This window comes from Phyllostomus hastatus, unplaced genomic scaffold, assembly GCF_019186645.2.
Source record: "Phyllostomus hastatus isolate PE091 unplaced genomic scaffold, TTU_PhHast_1.1 phas_contig_209, whole genome shotgun sequence".
Lineage (NCBI taxonomy): Eukaryota > Metazoa > Chordata > Mammalia > Chiroptera > Phyllostomidae > Phyllostomus > Phyllostomus hastatus.
This window is the reverse complement of record NW_025333735.1, coordinates 9,707,347-9,730,299: the sequence shown is the minus strand read 5'-3', so window position 1 is coordinate 9,730,299 and position 22,953 is coordinate 9,707,347. Positions and strand designations below refer to the sequence as shown.

Sequence of the window (22,953 nt, the reverse complement as noted above, 5' to 3'; positions counted from 1 at the left end):
AAAACATCTTGACAATGACTTTCCTGGATTCTTAAGCAACTTTTAAAGATTTTTTTCTTTTATATGTCTTGAAAAATTAAGATTTTGAAATACTTTTGTTTTGGTAAGCTTTTTTTTTTTAATTTGGAGAAAAAGAGGCACATATTCACCCATTTTCCCATATTGTCAGGAATATAAAATTCCTACTTGAACTATCCCTTCATGAGTTCTTCCTATAATCTTGTAGACTTTTAACTCTGGCCCAGGAATTTGTCCATCCAGATCAGCAAGTTGGTATGTTACTTGTTTAAGACACCTGTTAGTGGAGAAAAAGGTAGAAGAGACTGTATTCTAGACTTCTTACACTACTTTATTTTCTCTTAGCTTTACTCTTTCTTTCTGGGAACCTTTATAAACCTTGTAGCTTCATATCAACTAGTTTCTTTTATTTACCCATCAGTTTTCTTTTTAACTTAGGGTGTTATTCTGAAAGGTAGTTGTGTGACTATAAAAATAGCTATTATTGTTGCTCTTTTGATGAATTCATGATACTGTTTTAGAAAAATTCCAAACATCATATACATTTGAGTTACATTTTTTCTAAAAAATGAAAACATTAGTCGTTTGTGTCTGATTTTTGGTTGACTAAAACTATAGGCCTGGAATACATTGGGGAATTAAGGATTCTACTGTGAAATGACATGAACATAAAATTATTCTTTAGTACCAAAACTACAGTCAGACTGTGTTTGCCATTGATGATAACTGTATGAAAAACATTTCAGATGCCAAATGATTTTATTGGCATTTGCTTTGCTTATTTACAATTGTTGTGTTCTTAATTTTTAGGTATGGAATTGTTTGAAGAGGCATTGCGCCGATGGGAACAAGCTCTAACCTTTCGAAATAGACAGGCTGAAGATGAAGCCTGTAGTTCTATTAAATTGGGTGCAGGAGATGCCATTGCTGAAGAAAGTGTAGATGTAAGGGTGATTTTTTTGAGAGTCGTATTCCTATTTGGAGGAATCAAAACTACTTTAATGTTGATTCAGTGTACTTGCTTTCTATGGCATTTAAAAGAACTGTTTATTTTCTCCCCTGGGATTATTTGGAACTGTTTCTTATTGGGCGCTTTCTGTTCAATTTTCTGATTTTCTAGGTATGTATACAATTAAGCAGATACAATTTTTGAAGGAATTTTTTAAGGTCTGTTTTGTGCTTTGGGTTTAATTAAGTTCCATTATAGTCACAAAAATCACATAGAGTTAGAACTTCATCAGTACTTACTGATCATCTAAACTAGTGACTCTCAAATTTGGGCATGCATCAGAATCATCTGAAAGGCTTGTGAAAACACAGATTCAAGGACCCCACCCTCAGGTTTTTAATTCAGTGGGACTGAGGTAGGTCCTGAGAATTTGCGTTTCTAACAAGTTCCCGGATAATATTGATGCTTCTGGTCCACGTACCTCATTTTAAGAATCCCTGATTTAAGCCCTGGCTGGCGTAGCTCAGTGGATTGAGTGTGGGCTGGGAACCAAAGTGTCCCATGTTCGATTCCCAGCCAGGGTACATGCCTGGGTTGCAGGCCATAACCCCCAGCAACTGCACATTGATGTTCCTCTCTCTCTCTCTCTATCTCCCTCCCTTCCCTCTCTAAAAATAAATAAATAAAATCTTTAAAAAAAAAAAAAGAATCCCTGATTTAGTCCAGCTCAGTTTCACAGATAAAGAAACTGACTCCCTGAAAAATGAGATAATTTAGCCAATGTCACCGCTAGAACCCAGGCCTCCTGACTTCTGTCACAGTACTCTCTGTACCCAGCAGGAGTATTTTTATATCTTTCACTTTTTCTGCCTTTTATTTAAAAGTGGAAAACATTTCAAAGTTTAACATTAGTATATAATATTTGCTGTGTGCACTTTTTCTCTCTTTGTAGGATATTATTAGTACTGAATTTATCCATAAACTTGAAGCTCTGCTCCAAAGAGCATACCGTCTCCAAGAGGAGTTTGAAGCTACCCTGGGGGCATCTGATCCTAATTCTCTTGCTAATGATATTGGTAAGATGGATATTTTACATGGTTTTTATTAAATGTGTGCTTTTAAAAATATTCTTGTAATTAGTTGTTTCAGTGTATTAATATGGGTACATATTTTTTATGAAATAGCAAAGAACAAAAAAGTGCTCTTTCTATCATATTGTTTTTTTCTTTCAGTTTTATTTTTCAAGTGAACTTAATGCTTTAAGTTATAAATTCAAGTGCTTATAGTAATTATTGTTGTGACATTATTTTAAAATTACATTCTAAGTGAAAGAATTTCACTTGAAGTGCTACAGAAAGGAAAACAATTAAAATAATATAAAAACAGAACATAGACACACCACCTCAGAAATGTGCATGTAATTCATGGCGTACTTTTAAAATATTTTAAGTAATTATATTTCTTGGACCTTATTTTAGTTGCAGGCTCGATTATTTTATTTTATTTTTTTAAGAGAAAGAGGAAGGGAGGGAAAGAGAGAGGGAAAGAAACATCAATGTGAGAGAGAAACATCAATCAGTTGCCTCTTGTACATGCCCCTAATGGGAACCCAAGGTGCAACTGAGGCATGTCCCTGACTGAGAATTGAACCTGCAACCCTTTTTGGCTTATGGGACAACACTCCAACTAACTGAGCCACACTGATCAGGGCGCTGGCTAGATTTTGATGTAAGTAGTCAGTACATATGTTATTATGTACCATTGCCTTTGTTTACTATTTAAAAAAAATATTTTACTTATTTTTTTTAGTGAGAGGGGAAGGGAGGGAGAAACAGAAGGAGAAAAACATCAATGTGTGGTTGCCTCTCTCACGGCCCCCATTGGGGACCTGGCCCACAACCTAGGTGTGTACCCTGACTGGAAATCAAACCGGCAACCTTTTTGGTTTGCAGCCCATGCTTAATCCACTGAGCTACACCATCCAGGGTTGTTTCCTATTTTCAATGAGAAAAGAACTTTGAAGAAACTTCTAAAGTGAAGTCTTCCAAGGAAGAATGATTAAAATTTGAGTCTTTTAATTGAGGAGAATTATTGTTTTCTAGTAAAAAAAAAACCCAAATGCTTAAGGAGTGTTAAGTTTTTCCACATTTATTTCTAAACATAAAGTATTGAAAGTAGCTGCATTTTGAGTTGTTTATATGTGTATGTATTTTGAGTTTAGGTAACAAATTTTGTTTGTACGGGATAGGCAAGGTTGGGGAGTAGACACAGAGCTTTCATGCCCTCTCCAGACATGCTACCTTCCCAGCACCTGGGTATGTTCACCAACCTGGAAGCTTTCTGCCCCTGTAGTTTATTATTCTTAGAGAGGCTTCATTACATAGGCATGATTGATTAAATCACGGCCATTGCTGATTGATCTGTAGCCCCACCCACCCCTCTGGAGTCAGGGAAGGAGCTGAAGCTCCAATCTTTTAATCATATGGTAGGCTCCCTTGACAGCCATTTCCCTTCCTCCAGGAGTCACCTAATTAGCATACAATCAGGCAGGTTTGAAAGAGGCTTATTATAAATAATGAAAGATGCTCCTGGCACCCTCATCACTCAGGAGATTCCAAGGGTTTTAGGAGCTCTGTGTCGGAAAGCTGATAAATATATACTACTTATTATATTATAACATCACATCTTAAAGTAGATGGAGCCAGAATCAGAGATCTGCAGCATGGCACTTTTTAGTGACCTTAGGTCACCAAGGACGATTATTTTTTTAATTTTTAATTATCAATTACAGTTGACAACAATATTATACTAGATTCACCATGAATTATTAAAACACTTTGTTGTTCAACCATCCATAAATTAAACTGATTTTACTTTCACATTTTTTATCTTGACTATAAAGGTATCATGGGATACTTTACTATATATTATACTAAAATATATGTGTATTTATCTACTTAAGTAGTAACTTAAGAAAATGTAAAAAGTTTTTTTTAAGAGAGGTTAATATCAATTTACATTTTATTTGGAAATACTGCCAATGCTGAGTTTTTTTTGCAGGTGGGTATTTGCCCTAAGTATTCACAGCTAGTTGGTTTTGGAAGACACATGTGTTGGGTTCTATTGACAGTGGTAGAACTGCAGTCAAACTTATTTCACTTATTGGAATTCAAAATATAAACTGTACTTAATTTTACACTTGTACTGTCTATATTAGTTTGCCAAGTTAACGTAGACAAGATTGTAGGAGAACAGTTTAAATCCTCCTCAGCATGATTCTTTTAGTATGTTTAAAATACTCAGCATTTTTTAGATAATGTGTTCATTGAAAGTCAGTCATATCTATTTTCTTTTTAAAAAATAGCAGAGCCAAAAAGCTTCTGAGTTATTAGTTGTAATGAGTTTCTTGGTTACTTTGGTAGGTGAAGTTAGGAACAGTTTGAAAATCATATGATATGATTCTAACACTGACTTATGGTGATGGTTGTATAACTCTGTACATTTATTAAAATTCATTGTGTTTAAACTTACAAAAGGGGAATATTATGGTATGTATATTATAATTTAATAAAGCTGTTAAAAAATAAAAAGGTAATGTTTTCTATCAGGAAAAAAAGGCTGTTAAAAATGGAGTATGTTTCTATTGAGCTAATTTTAAGTAATTGAAGTTTTGTGGGGTTGAAACAGGGCAAAAGAGCACTTGATGCTAAAAATTTTAAATAATGCAAATCCCCAGAATTAAAAAAAATCTCATCAAGAATCACATAGTTTCAGAGTTCATTGGCCTAGGAATTATTAACCATGTTTACTCTAGGTGGTACCACTTTAGCTGGTAACCAGAAATACTGAGCGTTTGTCAGTATCCCATGAACTCTACTATTGTTTAAATGCATGGGATCTTCTGCAAGTGGTTTTGGTGATTATTTTGCTGTTATTTTCAGTTTTCTTGTTAAATTAGGATCTTCTGGCATCCTGGCTCTAAAATCACAACCACTCTAATGCACTCCTAAGCCAAACTATCATCTGTGTTAAAATAAGAAATAGTTTTGATATTTGGGAAGTAAGTGATAGTGATACAAATACCTTACTACAAGTACATTATGCTTTTAAAGCATTCTTAAAAACATATTTTATTATAGTCATTTATTGTGCTAAACTACCCTTGAAAAAGAAATACAATATAATACTTGTGATGTTCTTCAACTTCCCTTTACATTTATTCCTATAGGAAAAAATATTTGAAAAAGGTAGGGTTCGAATTGTGTTGTAAGACATAAATCCCTTGCATAAGATGTAACCACCATGTATTCGATAATTCATCTTTTGTCATTTTCTGTATTGGTATTTCCTTAACCATCCTAATTAGTGAATAATCATTATTGGATATATTTCTGTATTTGGTCTTACATGCCCAAAGTTTGCTCCTGGCTTAAATAATAATAGTTTATTGTATTTATCTTATCATAAAGAGAAATGAAGATGTGAATTAGTTCTCTAATAATAAAATTTTTTTTCTTCTTACGTGACTGACTGTTCAGTGTTAAATGGGAGGTGCTGAAATCAGTAGAGGGCAGCACATTTTATCTATAATACATGTTAGATGCCTATGACTCATAAATGCCATTCTGTGCTGCTCCAAGCATTGGAAGTTACCGTATTTTACCATGTATAATGCACACATTTTTGCCCAAATTTTTGAGGGGATAAAAGGATGCTCATTATACATGGGCATAATGATTACATACCATGGGTATAATAATAGGTATAATAATCCTGTGTGTAATGCACACAAAAATGTGGGTGTGTGTTATACATGGGAGCATATTATATATGGCAAATACGGTTAATTTGGGTCACCACTCTTTTCTGGCATGTTTTGTATACACCTGCTACTGTAACTCAGAGTAAGACAGAGAGTGGTGGTTATGCACAAAGACTTGACATGTCGTTGGTGTAAATTTCCATTAGTGTGCAAGCTCTTCCAGCTAACAGCATCTAGAAGTGTTATGCTTATTTGTAGTTTCTGTTTTTCAAGGAAGTGTTAAATTGCCATTGTTAATTTATAATTTTGTTATTGTAATTTTTTGAAGTCTCAACCAAAAAACTCCAATATGATTTCAATTATAGACAGTATGTTTAGCAGTTAAGAATGTAAGCTTTAGAATGAAAAAAATCCAAACATGGATTCCGGTCCTGGTTCTACCACTCTTACCAGCTATGAAACCTAAGCAAGCCTTGACCTTTCTTAGACTTGCCTTCTTTAGCAATAAGATGCAAGACTATATTAGGATCAACTATATAGAATTGTGAAGATTAAATGAGGTAACTTGTGAATCATATTTTAGAATAGGCACGTGGTAAGCACTTGTTCTCTATTTATGTTGTAGTTGTATTCTAGAGTTTTTATGAGGCCTGTTCTAATATTATTTTTAAATTGCATAGTTGTAGGTAGATGGATGTCACATGTTCATAACTTGTTTTACAGTGATATTATTGTCATATTCTCTAGACAACATTGATTTTTTCTGTGAATTTTAAAATTTTTTCTCACAGTAGTAATATAAATTTGCATTTTCTGAAATAAGGTATTTAAGCCGTGTGTAACATTATGTACAGTATTCAAGAGAGTAAATAGGATACTTTTATAAATCCACCTTTTCCATGATAGAAAAGAAAACTCATCTGAAGGACAAATACTTTGCAGAACTGTTTTTTCTAGATGTAGCTAAGGTTACTGGCTTTCCTTAGTCCCTGACCTTGCCATACAGACAGGAGGAAAACAAAAAATGTTAATGGGTATACTCCTTCTTGCCAGCACATGCAGTTCTTTAGCAAATTCTGTTGATTCCACCTCCATAATATAGGTCTCATTCATTCTCTTTCCTCTGCAACCTCATTATGTTTTGCTTGGGCTTAATGATCTCCTAATTGGGCACCTGCCTCCATTCTCACTCTCCACTGGTGAGTTACTTTCTTTGTACAGAGCTCTCATTTTAACATTGCCAGGTTCTCAGACCACTCTCCTAACCTATTTGTTTTACTTTGTCCCATATAAACCAGCCAGTCTAAATAAGGTCTTTTGCAAAATGAAATTCTTCTCTGAGATTTTAGTTGTACTATCAACTTCAGATTTTTAACAAATTTTTCTTACTTTTTGCATTCTTCTGCCAATGCTGTTTCATTGCATAATTCAACATGCTTTGAATAATTTTTTTGTTTATAGAACACAACGCTCTTCAAAGTTACTTCCTCTCTGCATTCTTCTTTGCTTTTCAAGCCAGAGGGAAATTCTAGTACCTTTCTCTGTTCCATAATAATGGCATTTTTTTGTCTTATGGGTACCATTTAAAGATTCATCAGACTCTGGGTTGTGAATAAATTGAGAACACAAAAAGAGCCAGATGTTGAATATAAAATAGTATTAACTTCATTTTGATTTTTTTTTTTTTTTTTTGCTAATGGCTGTATTGGACAATGTGTGAAGACTTTCTGTGCTTCCTCACTTGTTATCAGAAAAATTCTTTGGAGCCCCAGCTGGTGTGGCTCAGTGGTTTGAGTGCTGTGAACCTAAAGGTTGCTGGTTCAGTTCCCAGTCGGGGCACATGTCTGGTTTGCGGGCCAGGTCCCCAGTTGGGGATAAGCGAGAGGCAACTGATAGATGTATTTCTTGCACGTCGATGTTTCTCTCCCTTTCTCCCTTGCTTTCCCTCTCTCTGAAAATAAAGAAATAAAATCTTTTAAAAAAATCTTTGGAGAAGAGGTGAGAGTGCAAACTCCTAGTGCACTTACCCCATCCACTGCATAAGAATTCTCTGCGTGCCTTATAATCCCTGCTAGCACTTGTCCAGTTCAGGAGAGGGAGATCCAGCACAAAAGTTATAGGTTTGCAGACCTAGCTAGACTTTTCTCTGGAAGATGTGTGTGTATGTGAGAGAGAGAGAGAAAGGGAGAGGGTGGAGAGAGCGAGAGAGACATAGAGAGAGAGAGACAGCAAGAGAGGAGAAAAGAGAAGAGAAGGGAAGGGAAGAGAAGAGGGTGCTAGCTAGTGCACATCAAGAATCAGGTAGTGAACAGTGATTCTGTCTTATTTTATTTCGGCCTAATGATTACTCAGGCTCTCGGCATTAGCTAAGTTACTCTTCCCACAGGGAGGAGCAAATGAAAAGGTGAAGGGAGCAACTTTAAGTGTTAAACCAGTAAAGCTTCTTCCTGGAGGATGGAGTGGAAGTCTGATATGAAATATGAAGTTGTGGGACATTTAATGGTTTCCTCAATAGCATTCGTTACTTTTGACAGCACATTATAATTATATACATACCCAGTCCCTTATATTAGACCTTAAATACCTTGTGGAAAGATGGAATATTTAATTACATTATTTTCAATGCCCGATACTCGTGGCTACACTGTAGTGGATACTGAGTAGGTTTCCCATGTCTTTTTGTTCTCTACAAAATGAAAGACCAAGCATAAAAAGTACAGAGAATATTTTTAAAGTTTTATCAAATACTAACATTTTGCCACAAGAGCTTCAGATTTTTAAAATAACGACCTATATGATTGCAGAGTTAGTTGAAGTGACCTATGAAATGTTTCCTGATTATGTTTCTCTTTTTCCCAAGTTTGGTGTTACCATAAGCCTGTACCTACACTTACATACATCATGTCCCAGTGACCATGCTTGCATGTGTCTCTGTGCACATTTATAGGTATTCCTCTAGGAAAGTTTTTTAAAACTGTGGTTATGACTTATTATTGGTCATGAATTCAGTTTAGTGGGTTGCAGCCAACATTCTAGAAAATACATTGTATATATACACACACATATATGTGAGTGCATTATGTGTGCACATACACATACATATACCACATGCATACCTGTACAATACATACACACATATGTTTGTGTATATATAGTAGTTTTATGAAACTTCTGTTATAAAACTTCTGTTTTGTTTGTACTCATATATTTTTGTCTACTGGGTTTCAAAATGCATTTGTTACTTTAGATCACGGACAAACAAGAATGATAGCCATTGCTATAGATATGGAATTGATGGATAATCAATTATGCTTGTCCTTAGTTTTAGCAGAGAGCACCAAATCACTCTCTAAATTATTTGTACCAATTTAATCTTCTGCCAGCAGTGTGTAAGAGTTCCTTCTCATATCCTCATTTTGTTTAATGTCTCTCTGGTTTTACCAAGATTTTTCATTTTAGTGTTACCACATTTATCAATCTTTCCTTTATGGCTTACACTTTCTGTGTATTGTTTAGAAGATATAGAGATCTCTTTGTATTTTCTTTAGAAAGTTTTGCTTTTCCTATTTAGGTTTTTATTCTGCCAGGAGCTGGTTTTTTAAATGTATATTATTATTACTGTTTTTTAACATGTGGATTACTAGTTGCTCCAGCACCATTCATTGGATAGCATATCCTGTTCTCACTGATTTGAAATGCTCCCTGTCATCTGTCAGGTTGTCTTATATGTGCATCTTTAGCCTATTTGTTCCTGCACTGGCTTCAGTATCTTAGTTCCGGTAGTTCTATGTAGTTTTATGAGTCTCGACACTGGCAGGGTGAGTCCATTCACTGTGTTCCTTTTTAAGCATTGCCTTGGCTCTTCTGTGCCCTTGCTTTTCCATGTGAAACTTTTGACAGCTTGCCAAGTTCCATGAAAACCCCTCTGGAGATTTTGATTATTACATTACATTTATAGTTCAGTCTGTGGGAGAATTTAGATTTTATAACATTAATGTTTTAATCTATGACCATGGTATGGTTCTTCATTTACTTAAATCTTTTATATCTTTCATAATGTTTTAAAATTTTCTCCATGGAGGTCTTACATATCTTTATTCCAAGGTCCCTTATAGTTTTGTTGTCATGGTATCTATCTTTTTAAAATTTACATTTTTAAAGTTTTTGTTGCCAGTATCTAAAATGTTGATATTTAAATTTGAATATTATCAACAACCCTTCTGAATGCTTATTAGTTCTGCCACCAGGAGTTTGTCATAGATGATTTTGGAATTTTTATCTAGACCACATATTTGCGGATGTTAACATGTTTATTTTTTATTTATTTTCCAACCCTTATGCTTCCTTCCTGCTGCCCCCTGCCATCACACTGTGTGCCTTACATGTGATGAAGTAAGGGCTAAAACCCTTTCTGAAAGTTACTTCTGGTCTGATTGGACAATCAGAACTTACTTTTTTAAAGCAGTCAGAAAGCAGTATGTTAGTATATACCTTATAAGACTCAAAGCCTAAGCTCCCTCCACAAAGTGGAAGATCCTTCTCTCAATTTTTCCTTCCCACATCCATTCTTTCCCATTCTTCCTAACGGAAGTGCCCTCAGCCTGTTTAAGGGCCTAAGAATTTAAAAGTAACAGCTCTTGTTTGGGAGGCATGGTTAATCTGATTATCTGCTGCAGTCTTTTACTGAAATATCTTAATATCTGTGACTTCTTATAATTCATATGGAGATTCATATATCGTGGGTATCAGGTAAAAAGAAGATAGGTACAGTACTGTTTTCTGTATGATTATATTATTTTTCATTTTAAGTAAATAATTTTGTAAACTTTGGAAAAGTGACTATAAATTGGTGGTAAATTCACAAATGTTTGTTTTAGTATTTTGATTAAAAATACACATCCATGGTAAATATGTAACTTTTGTACATACCAAGTATTACACAATAAAAGTATATTTATCTTTCATATTAAATAGAAATTTGTGAATTACTTTGGTAAAAATTAAACTTTAGTAAGTGAGAGATTGGTAGAAAATGGATTAAAACCTAATATCAAGGAATGATTTGTACTCCAGTAGATTTCTGTTATCATTATATCATTACAAGATATGTATATTACATGGTTTGGTATTTTACTTCAATATTAGTACATTCATAAATTAACATTATTCTTTACTCACTTTGGTTAAGCTACTAGGGCAGGACCAAATTGCTTAATTTAATACAAGTGTAAAAATAGACCTGATTAACGACAAAGCTTGCTCACAGTTTCTTGGGAACATCATTTAATTGTTATGGTTTATATGAATAAAGTTCAATCTTGCTAATCTGCACTTTCATTAGACTTCCTCTAAAATTAATTGGGTTTCATAGTTTGTATGCTTATATTTTCTATAAAGGGTAGTATGTCTTTGGAACAGCCATATTACCAGGAAATGTCTTAAGGCATAACTTTATAAATGTTGTTTTTTTGGCTGCAGCAAAAGGCTTTGAGATTCTTTCATACTGATGTGTAGAAATAAATTTAGCCCTTAAAAACAAACCAGGAATTTTTGTAGCTCAACAGCATTGCTTTGCATATTTAAGATACGTATTTAGGCCTCCTTATAATCTATTTTTTAACAGAATGAACTCATAGACTGTTAGTTCTGGATTATTTAGCAAACACTGGATTGCCTACTGTGTGTCAAACATGGTATAAGACACTGGAGACAAGGATGAAGAAGATGTCCCCCTTGCTTGTAGGCAGCACAGCAGTTTTGGAGATAGGCATTAAAAAATTATGTAGCTCAGTGGAATAAGTGCTATAATAATGTGTTTAGAAAGTGCTATGGAAACACCAAACAAAAGCAATGGTTATTCATGGGGTCTCAGGGAAGCCTTCACAAGTGTGATGTTTGAAGGATGAAGGTCCACCAGGAAGACCATTGAGAAAAGGCCATTCCAAGCCGAGGGAACCACATGAAGGTATATAATAGAGCCTGTTTGGGGAACTGTAAGTCATTTGTTATGTCTTGGGAACACAATGTATATAGGAGAGTAGTGGGAAAGAAATGGAGAAAGGTGGACAGGAAACAAATCATGAAGGTCCTTGTTTTGTACCTTTAGGCAAAAGGGAGCCACTGAGAAGTATAAGAAGTTTGTCAAATTTATGTGTTAGCAGGAGATTGTGGAAGGGTTGCCCAGTGCAATGTAAATATTTTATCCATCCTTCTTTCTGCTCTTTTATGAAGAGGATTTCATTGAGATAGTGAGAAATCTAAGGGAAAATTAGAGACTTTTCTGGCCTCATACTGATTCCACAAATTCTCCGGCAGAGAATAGGAAAAGCTGTAAAGTGGGACCTCCTGACCACAACGAGAGAGACATTATTCTTTTTTGGTAAGCATCCAGATAGAACATGTAGCAATATTGAAAGAGCTTGGCAGCAAGAGCAAATACCTCAACCTATCATCTTGAGTCAGATGTCAGACAGCCCAGAGCTTTTGCTCTAAGACCCCGTCCTTTGCCTTTTGTGCACAATCACTGTGGCTGGAGGATAAATTCTCTGAGGGTTTATTTTTAGAGAGTGACATGAATTACAGGCTTAACTTGTGTACTCAGACCTCTAAATATACAGAGTGCAATTGTAGAACATATGAGAAATTTGGCCTAGTAATTTTCTCCCATGCATTAAGGCTTATAATCATAATTTCAAAGTGTTTAATAATACTACAAAGTGAGGTCTAATTGGTATTACATGCAAGTCAAAGTAGGTTCAGAGATGAAAGCAGTAGGAAGATTGCTGGGGTGTCAGAAACAAGGGGAAAAAGCCTGCTGCTTGCTGTTGCCTCTTTTGTATCTAAGTTACATCTTACCAGCTTGGATTTCTAAGTCCAGGACCTTCACTCACCCATACAAGGACTTGGTGTGATTTGAAAAAGTCCCATGTAGGCCCTTGGGAAGGGCATGTTTGTGATAAGAAAAAAGGTTCACTTTCCAAGAAGATGCAGGCCCCGGATATGGGCTGGATTTCTGCGGCCACTTGTCACATTGGCCAGGGGCCTTTGTGTAGTGTACAGAGTGACCAGTTGTTTTGAGTAGCCCTGTCAAAGTCTCTATAACTGCAGACCTAAACTTGATTACTTTTTGCTGTAATTCAGGTTATCCAGTCACTTTTTTATCATCCTAAAAAAAAGGTAGTAAGTGCTTTTAGTCCTTTCTCTTTCCTTCTACCATTCATTTTGCCTTGGCAGCTGTATTTCCCAGTTACGAATCATAGTTGTTATGTTGTCCAATCATGGCATATATGAACTTGTGATAAATAGGGAAAGCCAGTTGTGACAAATTATGGAACGTGCATTTTTGGGTAGGGCCATAGTAGCAGGCCATTATTGTATATGTATTATTTTACATGGGCAAAGTTGTGTAAGTAATAACACATCAAGAACTGATTGATTTCCTTTCTTTTGTTTCAGTCGATTTCATTGTTCTTTTCAATATTAAGGTATATTGAGAGGAAAATCAAGAAAATACATCTTAGGTCTTTCTGAAATTGTGTTGTTTTTTTATTTTTATATTCAACTTTTTTTGTCTCTCAAACCAAACTATAGCATTTTAAAACAAATCTGAATTTAAAAAATATCCACAAGGTGGATGTGGCAGATAGTCATATAAGATACACAAAATGCAGCAATAGTTTTCTAGATTTCTTAATTATTTTGACTGATTACAGCAGACTCTGTTTGGAAAATAGCTTATCTTGTGGGCAGCGGGAACTTCTCCATTTTTAATAAAATCATACAAAAGACAAGGTTTCAAATCATATTTAAGTTGCTAAAGATCATTTGGAGAATAGCTGCTGACGTAGAAGTCAGATGATATTGAGACATTTGGCAGGCTTCCTCTTCTTGCTGGTGTTACAAAACCCACAGTGGACAGCCTAGATTTTAAAAGAGGAGTGGCATCTTTGGAATCTCCACTAGAATCTGCTGAGGTTAAAATAGACCTGATGTCTTCTGAGTGACAGAAAATAGAATGTGCCTAGTGATGGCAAAATCAAGGGTGCGAAAAACCTGCTTGCACTGATTTAAAGAAATAGATCTAGACCTGAAGTTCCAATTCCAGGGCCAAAGTGTCTCCTAGTTGTTTTTTTTTTTTTTTTCCTTTTTCATTTTTTAACTTTCAAGCAAATTTGGCTTTGGAAAAAGCCTAAGTAATATGTGAATTAGGAGATTGTGAAAAGAAGGAGGGTGGCTTGAATCCAGTCAGATTTTTGGCCTAAAATATGTAACTATTCAGTTAAAAGTATGCCTACTCTCAGTGTTCTTCTAAGGAAAAACATAGTTTATGTCTATGCATGAATGGTTTAAAGGTTCTGGGTGGTTGACACAGGTAAGTGTTGTTTAAGAATTTTAGACTTACTTTTTTAAAAGGTTACAGTTAAAAAAGAGCAACCCCACCAAGTGCCAGCGTGGTAACTTATGGCACATTTTTTATATTTAATCACCCAATTATGAGGAAAGCTTTTTTTTTGGCAATGGAATGCTAATGATAGGTCCTTAAGGGGCTTAAGCTGCATATTTTAGGTTTAGAAGATAGTATCATAGGTTTAATTAATTCAGATCTGGGTATTAGAAACATAAGAATTTTAACAGGGCTCTGAAAACAAGCCATATAACAGGCAAAATGACCTAAAGGAAATATATATGAGAGGCTTTTTAAGTTAGGGATTTCCATGTTTTGGAGATGGTCAGTTTATAATAACAAGTTTTATTTAGTTTATATGAATAGATATTTAAGCATTTACATGCTCTATTGAGAACTGTAAAAACCATCAGAAAAAAATTAAAGAAAAATAAATAGGAAATCTGAGAAAGTTCATCCATTTAAGTTGTGTCAGTCCAGCTGGACAGATGGGCTGTGTGATCAGGCAACAGTTAAATAAAAATTCAGATAGTATATTCAATGGTACATCCTTATCGTTCACAAAATAATATGAATAGCTAACATGTATCGAATGCTTACTTTACATATAACTTGTTTAATCCTCACACAACTATATGAGGTAGATTTTCCCCCACATTTTATAAACAAGAATACTGAGGAACTAAGAAGATAAAAAATGTACCCAAGGTTACACAGCTAATAAATAGCAGAGTCAGAATTTGAATCTAAGCCGTGTGGCTCCAGACCTATGATTTTAACACTTTTGCTGTACTGCCTTACATGGAAGAAAAAAAATAAATAAAGCTAATTTTTGGAGGAAACTTGCAGGGGATAGTACTTCAGCTGCAAATTATAGAGCAGTATGTCTTCCTGGGTAGCATGGGGCAAAGGATCAGAGGGGGTAAATTTGTATTTTGGAGAAGATGCAGGAGGAACCAAAAGCTTGAGTGAAGAATTCATACAGCAATAATAATACTAGCAAAAACATTACTTAGCACTTACCATGTTAGCAAGGACAGTGCCTCCATAAATCTCTGATTTAATCCTCATGATAACTCTGTGAAATCAATATTGTTATCCCCAGTTTACCCAGACAGTAAACAGCAAAGCTAGGATTGGAATCCATATGCTTTCTGGTTGACACCAGAGTCCAAGCTTTTAACCATTACATTGCTCTATAGCAAGTGGGAATATAGTGAATGTACTCAGCTAAAGCTGAGGGCTCTTTTAGTAATTAATAGTAAACAAGGTTAGATAGGTAGGGTGGACAGAGATTATGGAAAGCTTTGAAAACCAGACAAAGAGCCCTTGAAGATTTTGATTAGGAAATGACCTTTTTGTTCTAGGTATTATAAAGCATTCTTGTACATAAATTAGGCTAGTTTAACAGTTACAGATATTAAATGAAATAAATAGTTCATGAAAGCACTTAGCAGAATGCCTTGGGCACATAGTAGTCACTCAAAAAAATATGAGCTGAATCTGAATCCTCTAAAGAACTTGTAAGCTCTTTGCCCTGAAGGTAAGATATGAGCAAGGAGTGCTCTAATAGTGCTGTCTAATAGAAATACAAATAAATGTGAACCACCAATGTAACCTTAAATTTTCTAGTAGTCACATGAAAAGCTAAAATGAAAGTAGTGAAATTAATTTTAATAATACATCTTCTTAAGCCCAGTATTTATTAATATTTTATATGCTTTGATACTAAGTTTTCAAAACCCATTGTGTATTTTACACTTACAGCACCTCTCAGTTCTGACTAGCCACATTTCATGTGCTTGGTAGACACATGGGCTAGCAGCTCCTATACTGGACACCACAACTCCATAATTTCATAGCATGGGACCTGGTGTCAGCTGACCTGGGTTTGAATCCTGCCATTCCATTCCTTAACTGTGTGAGTATGGACCAGTTACTTCACCTTTCTGTACCTTAGCCTCTTGATATATAAAATGAAAAAGAATAATATTACCTACTGCAAAGGATTACTGTGGGAATTATGAAATAATAAATATAAAGCATATTTGTTTCTTGCAGGTAGTGAGTGCAAAATAAATGATTATTAATTTTATTAAATAGCTAGCATCTCTTAGTTTCCATCTTTTTGCAGTCTTCTTACTGAAAATAATTAATTCTCCTCACCCAAACATTCCCATTTAAAATTCTAAATCAATCACTAAGTAGCAAAGAAAGATTAATGAGTTAGGAGAAAAAAGGGTGTGAGTGGTATATGTGTGGCATTAGACTTTGCTACTACTACTGGTATTCCTTTATAGGGTACAGATAAATTATTTTCACTTTGCTGTTATATCTAACAGACTGGTCAGATCTTTTCACTTTTAACCTAGCATCATTATAGATGCCTCATCTTCTAGGGTGTGAAATTCATGTCTAATAAAGTTTTACTGCCAACATTGAAATACAGAAAGTATTTCATGGTCTTTTCTTTCACCCATTTGTGGCCAAAATATATAGATTTATTGTTTTCTTTCCTTCTAAACCCTCAGAGGAAAGTGCACAAAACAATATAATACAGTAATTTATCACACCCTGTTGTGTAGGTATTATGTAGATCAAAAAATAAAACATTGCCAAATTCCTAAAAGATCCCCTTGTACCTCCTGGCAATCAATAGCTCTTCCACCTACTCACCAAATTAACCACTGTTCTGTTGCTAGTGCTGTGTACTTCCTGGTTTTTCTTTATAGTTTTACCAACTTAGTAATCAATTCAGTATAGTTTTGCCTGTTTTTGAATTTTAATATGAATGAAATCATACATATAATTCTTCATTCAATGTATTGTGAAATTCATCCACATTCTTGCATGTACTAGCAGTTCATTCACTTTTATTGTTGTGTGGTATTTCCCTATATGAACATACCACAGTTTATGTATTCTGTGGTGATGGACATAGGTTTTTCTCCATTTTGGAGCTATTATAAATGCTGTTATGAACATTCTTATGCACATAAGTATGCATTTCTGTAAAAGATACCCAAAGATAGAATTGCTAGGTCATATGGAAGGCAATCTTGAAGTTTAATAGATAATGTCAAAATTTCCTCCATGGTTCTACCAGTTGACATTGCTACCAGTGTGGCATGTGAGAATTTCCATGTACATCCTTAACAACAAAAATGGCCATTTTTTCCCAGTTCAGTAATTCTAGTAGGTGTGTAACGATATCTCATTGTGACTTTAGCATTTTTTCCTTCTAAGAAAAATTTGATAGGAAAATATTCCTGCAAATATTGATTAAGATGAAGGCTTTGCCTCCAGCTGGCGTAGCTCAGTGGATTGAGCGTGTGCTGCGAACCAAAGTGTCGCAGGTTCGATTCCCAGTCAGGGTACATGCCTGGGTTGCAGGCCATGACCCCCAGCAACCGCACATTGATGTTTCTCTCTCTCTCTCTCTCTCTCTCCCCCTCACTCCTTCCCTTTCCTCTCTAAAAATAAATAAATAAAAACCTTAAAAAAAAAAGAGTGAGACTGACAGTCACAAAAAAGAAAAAAAGATGAAAGCTTTGGTTTCCAATTTTCTATGCTGTCTTTGCCTTTCAATACCACAATCAAGAGTTGATGATATTTTTTAGAAAGGGTATTTAATTTTTTTCAATTTTATTTTTCAATTACAGTTTACATTCAGTATTATTTTGTATTAGGTTCAAAAAGTATTTTAAATTTTAGTTTTTCCTTTTTTTCTTCTTTTTTTATCCCCCTCCACCCTGTATCCCCCCACCAGCATTCCCCTCTCCCCCGCCTTAGTTCACGTCCATGGGTCATACATACAAGTTCTTTGACTTCTCCATTTCCTATACTCTTCTTAAGCTCCCTGTCTCTTTTGTACTTGCCATTCATGCTTCTTATTCCCTGTACCTTTTCCCCCATTCTTCCCCTCCCTCTCCCTGCTGATAACCCTCCATGTGGTCTCTATTTCTATGAATCTGTTCCTGTTCCAGTTGTTTGCTTAGTTTGTTTTTGTTTTTTTAGGTTTGGTTGTCAAAAGTTGTGGGTTTGTTTTCATTTTATTGTTCATATTTTTGATCTTTCTCTTTTTCTTAGATAAGTCCTTTTAATATTTTATATGATAAGGGCTTGGTGATAAAAAAGTATTTTAAATTTTAATTGGATGCATGAAAGCAGTAAGTTTGAGATATTGCCCAATATTCTTTCTTTATACTTTTTATTGGCTTATCTGAAAAACAGATATATTATTTCTCTTCATAATTATTAAGCTGCCACTCCAGGAAGCATAACTATTACTGAAATGAGAAGTATGATCTGTGGTTTACAAAGCTGGATTCAATGAATAAACCTTTCCAGTTCTTCTGAGCCATTTTTTTGTTAGATTTTTTAAAAAATAAAGTACAATCATGGTAACTGATCTGGATGATGTTGAGTGGCTGGTTTCTGTTGAGTGAAGTAAAACAGACTTTTAACAGCTCATGGGTAATGTCTGAAAGGTAAAGTGACATGAGATAAATGTCTGTGTTCCATTCTGAAAATAGCAAAAGGCATATGGAACCAAGATTTAACTTAATTGGCTAGTAATTTCATCCTGCTTTAAAAGTCCTTTGGCAAAATGAAAATTGTACTGTGACTTCTTTTTGTACAGTTAATACTCATAATGGAAAATTATGAGAAGTTAAAGGTTTGAAAGTTCTAAATGCCAGTTCAGTTTTATAAATAATTAATGTGTCAGTTTGTGCATGCATTTCAAAAGATCATATATGCACTGAAAGGAGAATAATTGATGTTTTTCTGGATAATTGAGTTTCCAGAAATACCAATTTTATAGCTGTTTATACATGTAAAACAATTGTGTTGTTTTGTTCCCAAATTTGATGAAAAATTAACATTTCTAAAAGAACATGTATTTTTGAAAATAGAATAATTCAACCTCAGATTCCATTATTAATTTAGTAGTTACAAGGATTTTAAGCTGACAAGTTAGATATTTTTAAAGGATTACTGTAAACTTCAGTTGATAACAATTTTAATTTAAACTTAGAAGATAAATGGTTAAAATGTTAACTATGGTTTCATCAGATATACAGTAGTAAAAAATATGCTATGTATATGGTTATTTTTGATACTTAATAGGAATCAATTTTGTACCAATTATGGCTTATTTGCTTTTTTGCTTGGCTAGAGCTTAGAATATAAATTGTTTTAAAAACTTTTGACTTTAAAATAAATTAATGATTTGGATCTTTAAAAACCTTACACTTCCAGTATAGAATCACAAAATGTCTGTTTTTTCTGGTACTTGGAACTTTAAAAGAGCCTGGGAAATTTCTGGTAAAGGTAATGAATTTTATTTTAGGAAAAATGATGCAATTGAAATTTGAATGAATGAAAGCCAAAGAGAGTTCTGGTTCCTTTTTAAAGATAAAGTATCTGACAAAGTTAGCAGATTGAGTACCAAAATAAGAAAAATCTGAATATATTTTGTTGTTTTCTTTTTCATACTTGTGATAAATTTTGAAGCATATCAATTGCTTGCTACAATGTGGTCATTTGGTAAGCAAGTACAGTATTTGAAAGCTTAATGTTAACAGATTCCTGATGATAGTATGTGAAGACATTGGCACACACATTCAGAATGTTGTGTATTGCTTATAGGTAGCCTGTCGAGATAGATTAACTATTTGAAAATGTATTAAACTTTTCCAGACCTTTAAAATCACTGGAGCAGTTATATTTGACCCTCAGGTAGGGAGAGTAAGTGTGAAAGACCTAGATCTCTTCACTTTTGGACTTTTCAGTGTTCTAAAGGGGCCTTAAAGACCAGAAGAACTGAGATACCTTCTTGAATTGTTATAATTGATCAGTTTATCACAACTGAGAGGCTGGATAACATTTTATGTTAATAATTTATTTAATTTTACTGAACCTACTAGTTTGTTCAATATGAGCAAGGCCACTTGGAACTAAATTGCTCTGTTTCATACTGTCTTTGGTAATATACTTATTTTACCATGTAGAGTAGATTATTAACTGCAGTTTTTATATACCAATTTAAGTTATTATATACTCAAAAATGTTTTTAATCCAAAATTAAATTTAATCCCCCTTTAAAGCAAAAGTGTCTACTTTATAGCACTTTCTTTTCTGGCAGTGTTTCACAATCAGTTAACAAAGAATACACTTTGAGAGTCTGCTCAGATTATGTCCCATTGGTTTGTAGTGTTTTCCTTTTAGGCTGCAGCAGTCTGTATAAAGAGAGACTGGAGTAAAAAGAAAAAGAAAAACCAACTATAGAGTATGAAGTATGACAGTGACAAGGATTATCAGTCTCTAAACCTTTCATATTCTTTTTAAGATAAAGATACGGATATCACTATGAAGGGGAATGTGGATGACTTCGGCCTGCGAGACACCTTGAGCGTTGCGTCAACTGATTCTTTTGCTTCAGCAGCAGAGGTAGGACATGTATGTTCCTAATGAGGATTCCTCATTCTTTTTCAGCAGGAGAGTACAGTTTTGCCATTGTGCTGTAATTTAGTTCAGTAGCCATTTATTTAGCATGTGGTATATATCACACACAAAGATGAATATACATGAATGTAAGTTCTCACAGGAACTCATAGTCTCTTGAGAGAGGTGGACATGTAAGCACATACTGTAAATGGTCACTTTTACACACTGTAGATTATGGGTGAGTCATGTCATTACCTTAACGGAGAGCAGTCAACCTTATATCAAAAGTCTTAAAAATTGTTCAGTTTTTTTAGCTCAGAAACCTTACTTCTAGATGTTTTTTTCCAAGGAAGTGATCAGATTCAAAGATTTATATATAAAAATATTCACTTTGGCATTTTAATAATAATGAAAACTAGAAACAGTCTAATGCCACATTATGTATGGTGCATCCATAATTTGAAATACTGTAATGCCATAAACATGTTTGTAATCATTTTTAATAACATGGAAACGTGTTAAGTGAAAAGAGTAGTACATAAAGCTGTATATAGAGAGTATGATTGTCATTTTGTAATAGGAAAAGAAAGAAAAAGTGTCTGTGCCTAAATATATAATTTTTCTCTGCCTAAATATATAATTATTTAATTATATAAAGTAGATATATAAATACTAGATATAAATACACTAATGTACAAACAGTGGTGATCACTGAATTATAAATTTATGGGTAATGTGTTTTCTCCTGAGAATTAAATTTTTAAAAAATATATTTTATTGATTATGCTATTACAGTTGTCCCATTTCCCCCCTTCACTCCCCTCTACCCTGTACACCCTCTCCCACCCATATCCCCCCTTAGTCATGTCCATGTGTCATACTTATAAGTTCTTTAGCTTCTACATTTCCCATATTTTTCTTACCCTCCCCCTATCTATTTTCAACCTACAATCTATGCTACTTATTCTCTGTACCTTTTCCCCCTCTCTCCTCCTCCCACTCCCCTGTTTCTAACCCTCCATGTGATCTCCATTTCTGTGGTTCTGTTCCTGTTCTAGTTGTTTGCTTAGTTTCTTTTGGTTTTGCTTTAGGTGTGATTGTTAGTAATTGAGTTTGCTGTCCTTTTACTATACATGTTTTTTCTTTATCTTCTTTTCTTAGATAAGTCCTTTTAACATTTCATAAAATAAGGGCTTGGTGATGATGAACTCCTTTAAGTTGACCTTATCTGAGAAGTACTTTATCTGCCCTTCCATTCTAAATGAAAGCTTTGCTGGATAGAACAATCTTGGGTGTAGGTCCTTGTCTGTCATGACTTGGAATACTTCTCTCCAGCCCCTTTTTGCCTGTAAGGTCTCTTTTGAGAAATCAGCTGACAGTCTGATGGGAACTCCTTAGTAGGTTACTGTCTCCTTACCTCTTGATGCTTCTAGAATTCTCTCCTTCATTTTAATCTTGGGTAATGTAATTATGATGTGCCTTGGTGTGTTCCTCCTTGGGTCCAAATTCTTTGGGACTCTCTGAGCTTCCTGGACTTCCTGGAAGTCTATTTCCTTTGCCAGAATGGGGAAGTTCTCCTTTATTATTTGCTCAAATAAGTTTTCCACTTGTTGCTTTTCCTCTTCCCCTTCTGGTACCCCTATAATTTGGATGTTGGAACGTTTCAAGATGTCCTGGAGGTTCCTAAGCCTCTCCTCATTTTTTTTTGAATTCTTATTTCTTCATTCTTTTCTGACTGTTTTTTTTTCTTCCTTCTGATCCATTCCATTGATTTGAGACCCAGTTTTCTTTCTATCTCTATTGGTTCCCTGTGCAGTTTTCTTCATTTCACTTAGTGTAGCCTTCATTTTTTTTAATCTAATTTGTGACCAAAATCTACCAATTCTGTGAGCACCCTAATGACCAGTGCTTTGAACTGTGCATCAGATAGGTTGGCTATCTCTTGGTAAAAGTATTGGCTCGGGGGCTTTGATTTGTTCTTCCGTTTGAACCTTTTTTTTTTCTTGGTCTGGTTGTGCCTGTTCCGTAGTGAGGGGCAGAGCCTTAGGTGTTCACCAGGGCAGGGTAACCCATGGTACTGGGTTGTGAAGCTGTATGTGGGGGTGGGGTCCAAGAGGGAACAATGGAGCTTGCCCCATTCTCTGTCGGATTTCAGTTCCTTCTGCTGCTTCCCACAAGCAAATTGGGCCTTTCTGGTGCTGGTTCCCTGGTGGGTGGGCTTGTGTATGTTTTAGTACCTTGTGGGTCTCTCCAACGAAGTCTCCTGTGAGGCTGGGAGTCTCTCCTTGCACCTCAACTTCCACAAATGTTTTCAATCAGTGCTTTTAGGCTTTATTTCCTGGCATTGAGGCCCTGGGTTGCACAGTCTGT

At 34.8% G+C, this 22,953-nt stretch overlaps 1 protein-coding gene across 6 annotated transcripts in view; it reads left to right on the top strand.

Moving 5' to 3' along the window:
* Positions 1 to 22,953, top strand: part of MIGA1 (mitoguardin 1) — a 72,394-nt gene that overhangs the window by 23,204 nt on the left and 26,237 nt on the right. For all 6 annotated transcript variants that reach the window (XM_045835542.1, XM_045835541.1, XM_045835538.1 and 3 more), the window contains 3 exons: positions 829 to 962; positions 1,920 to 2,043; positions 20,486 to 20,586. In XM_045835542.1, coding sequence (XP_045691498.1) covers positions 829 to 962; positions 1,920 to 2,043; positions 20,486 to 20,586 — 359 coding nt within the window. The remainder of the gene's footprint in view (positions 1 to 828; positions 963 to 1,919; positions 2,044 to 20,485; positions 20,587 to 22,953) is intronic.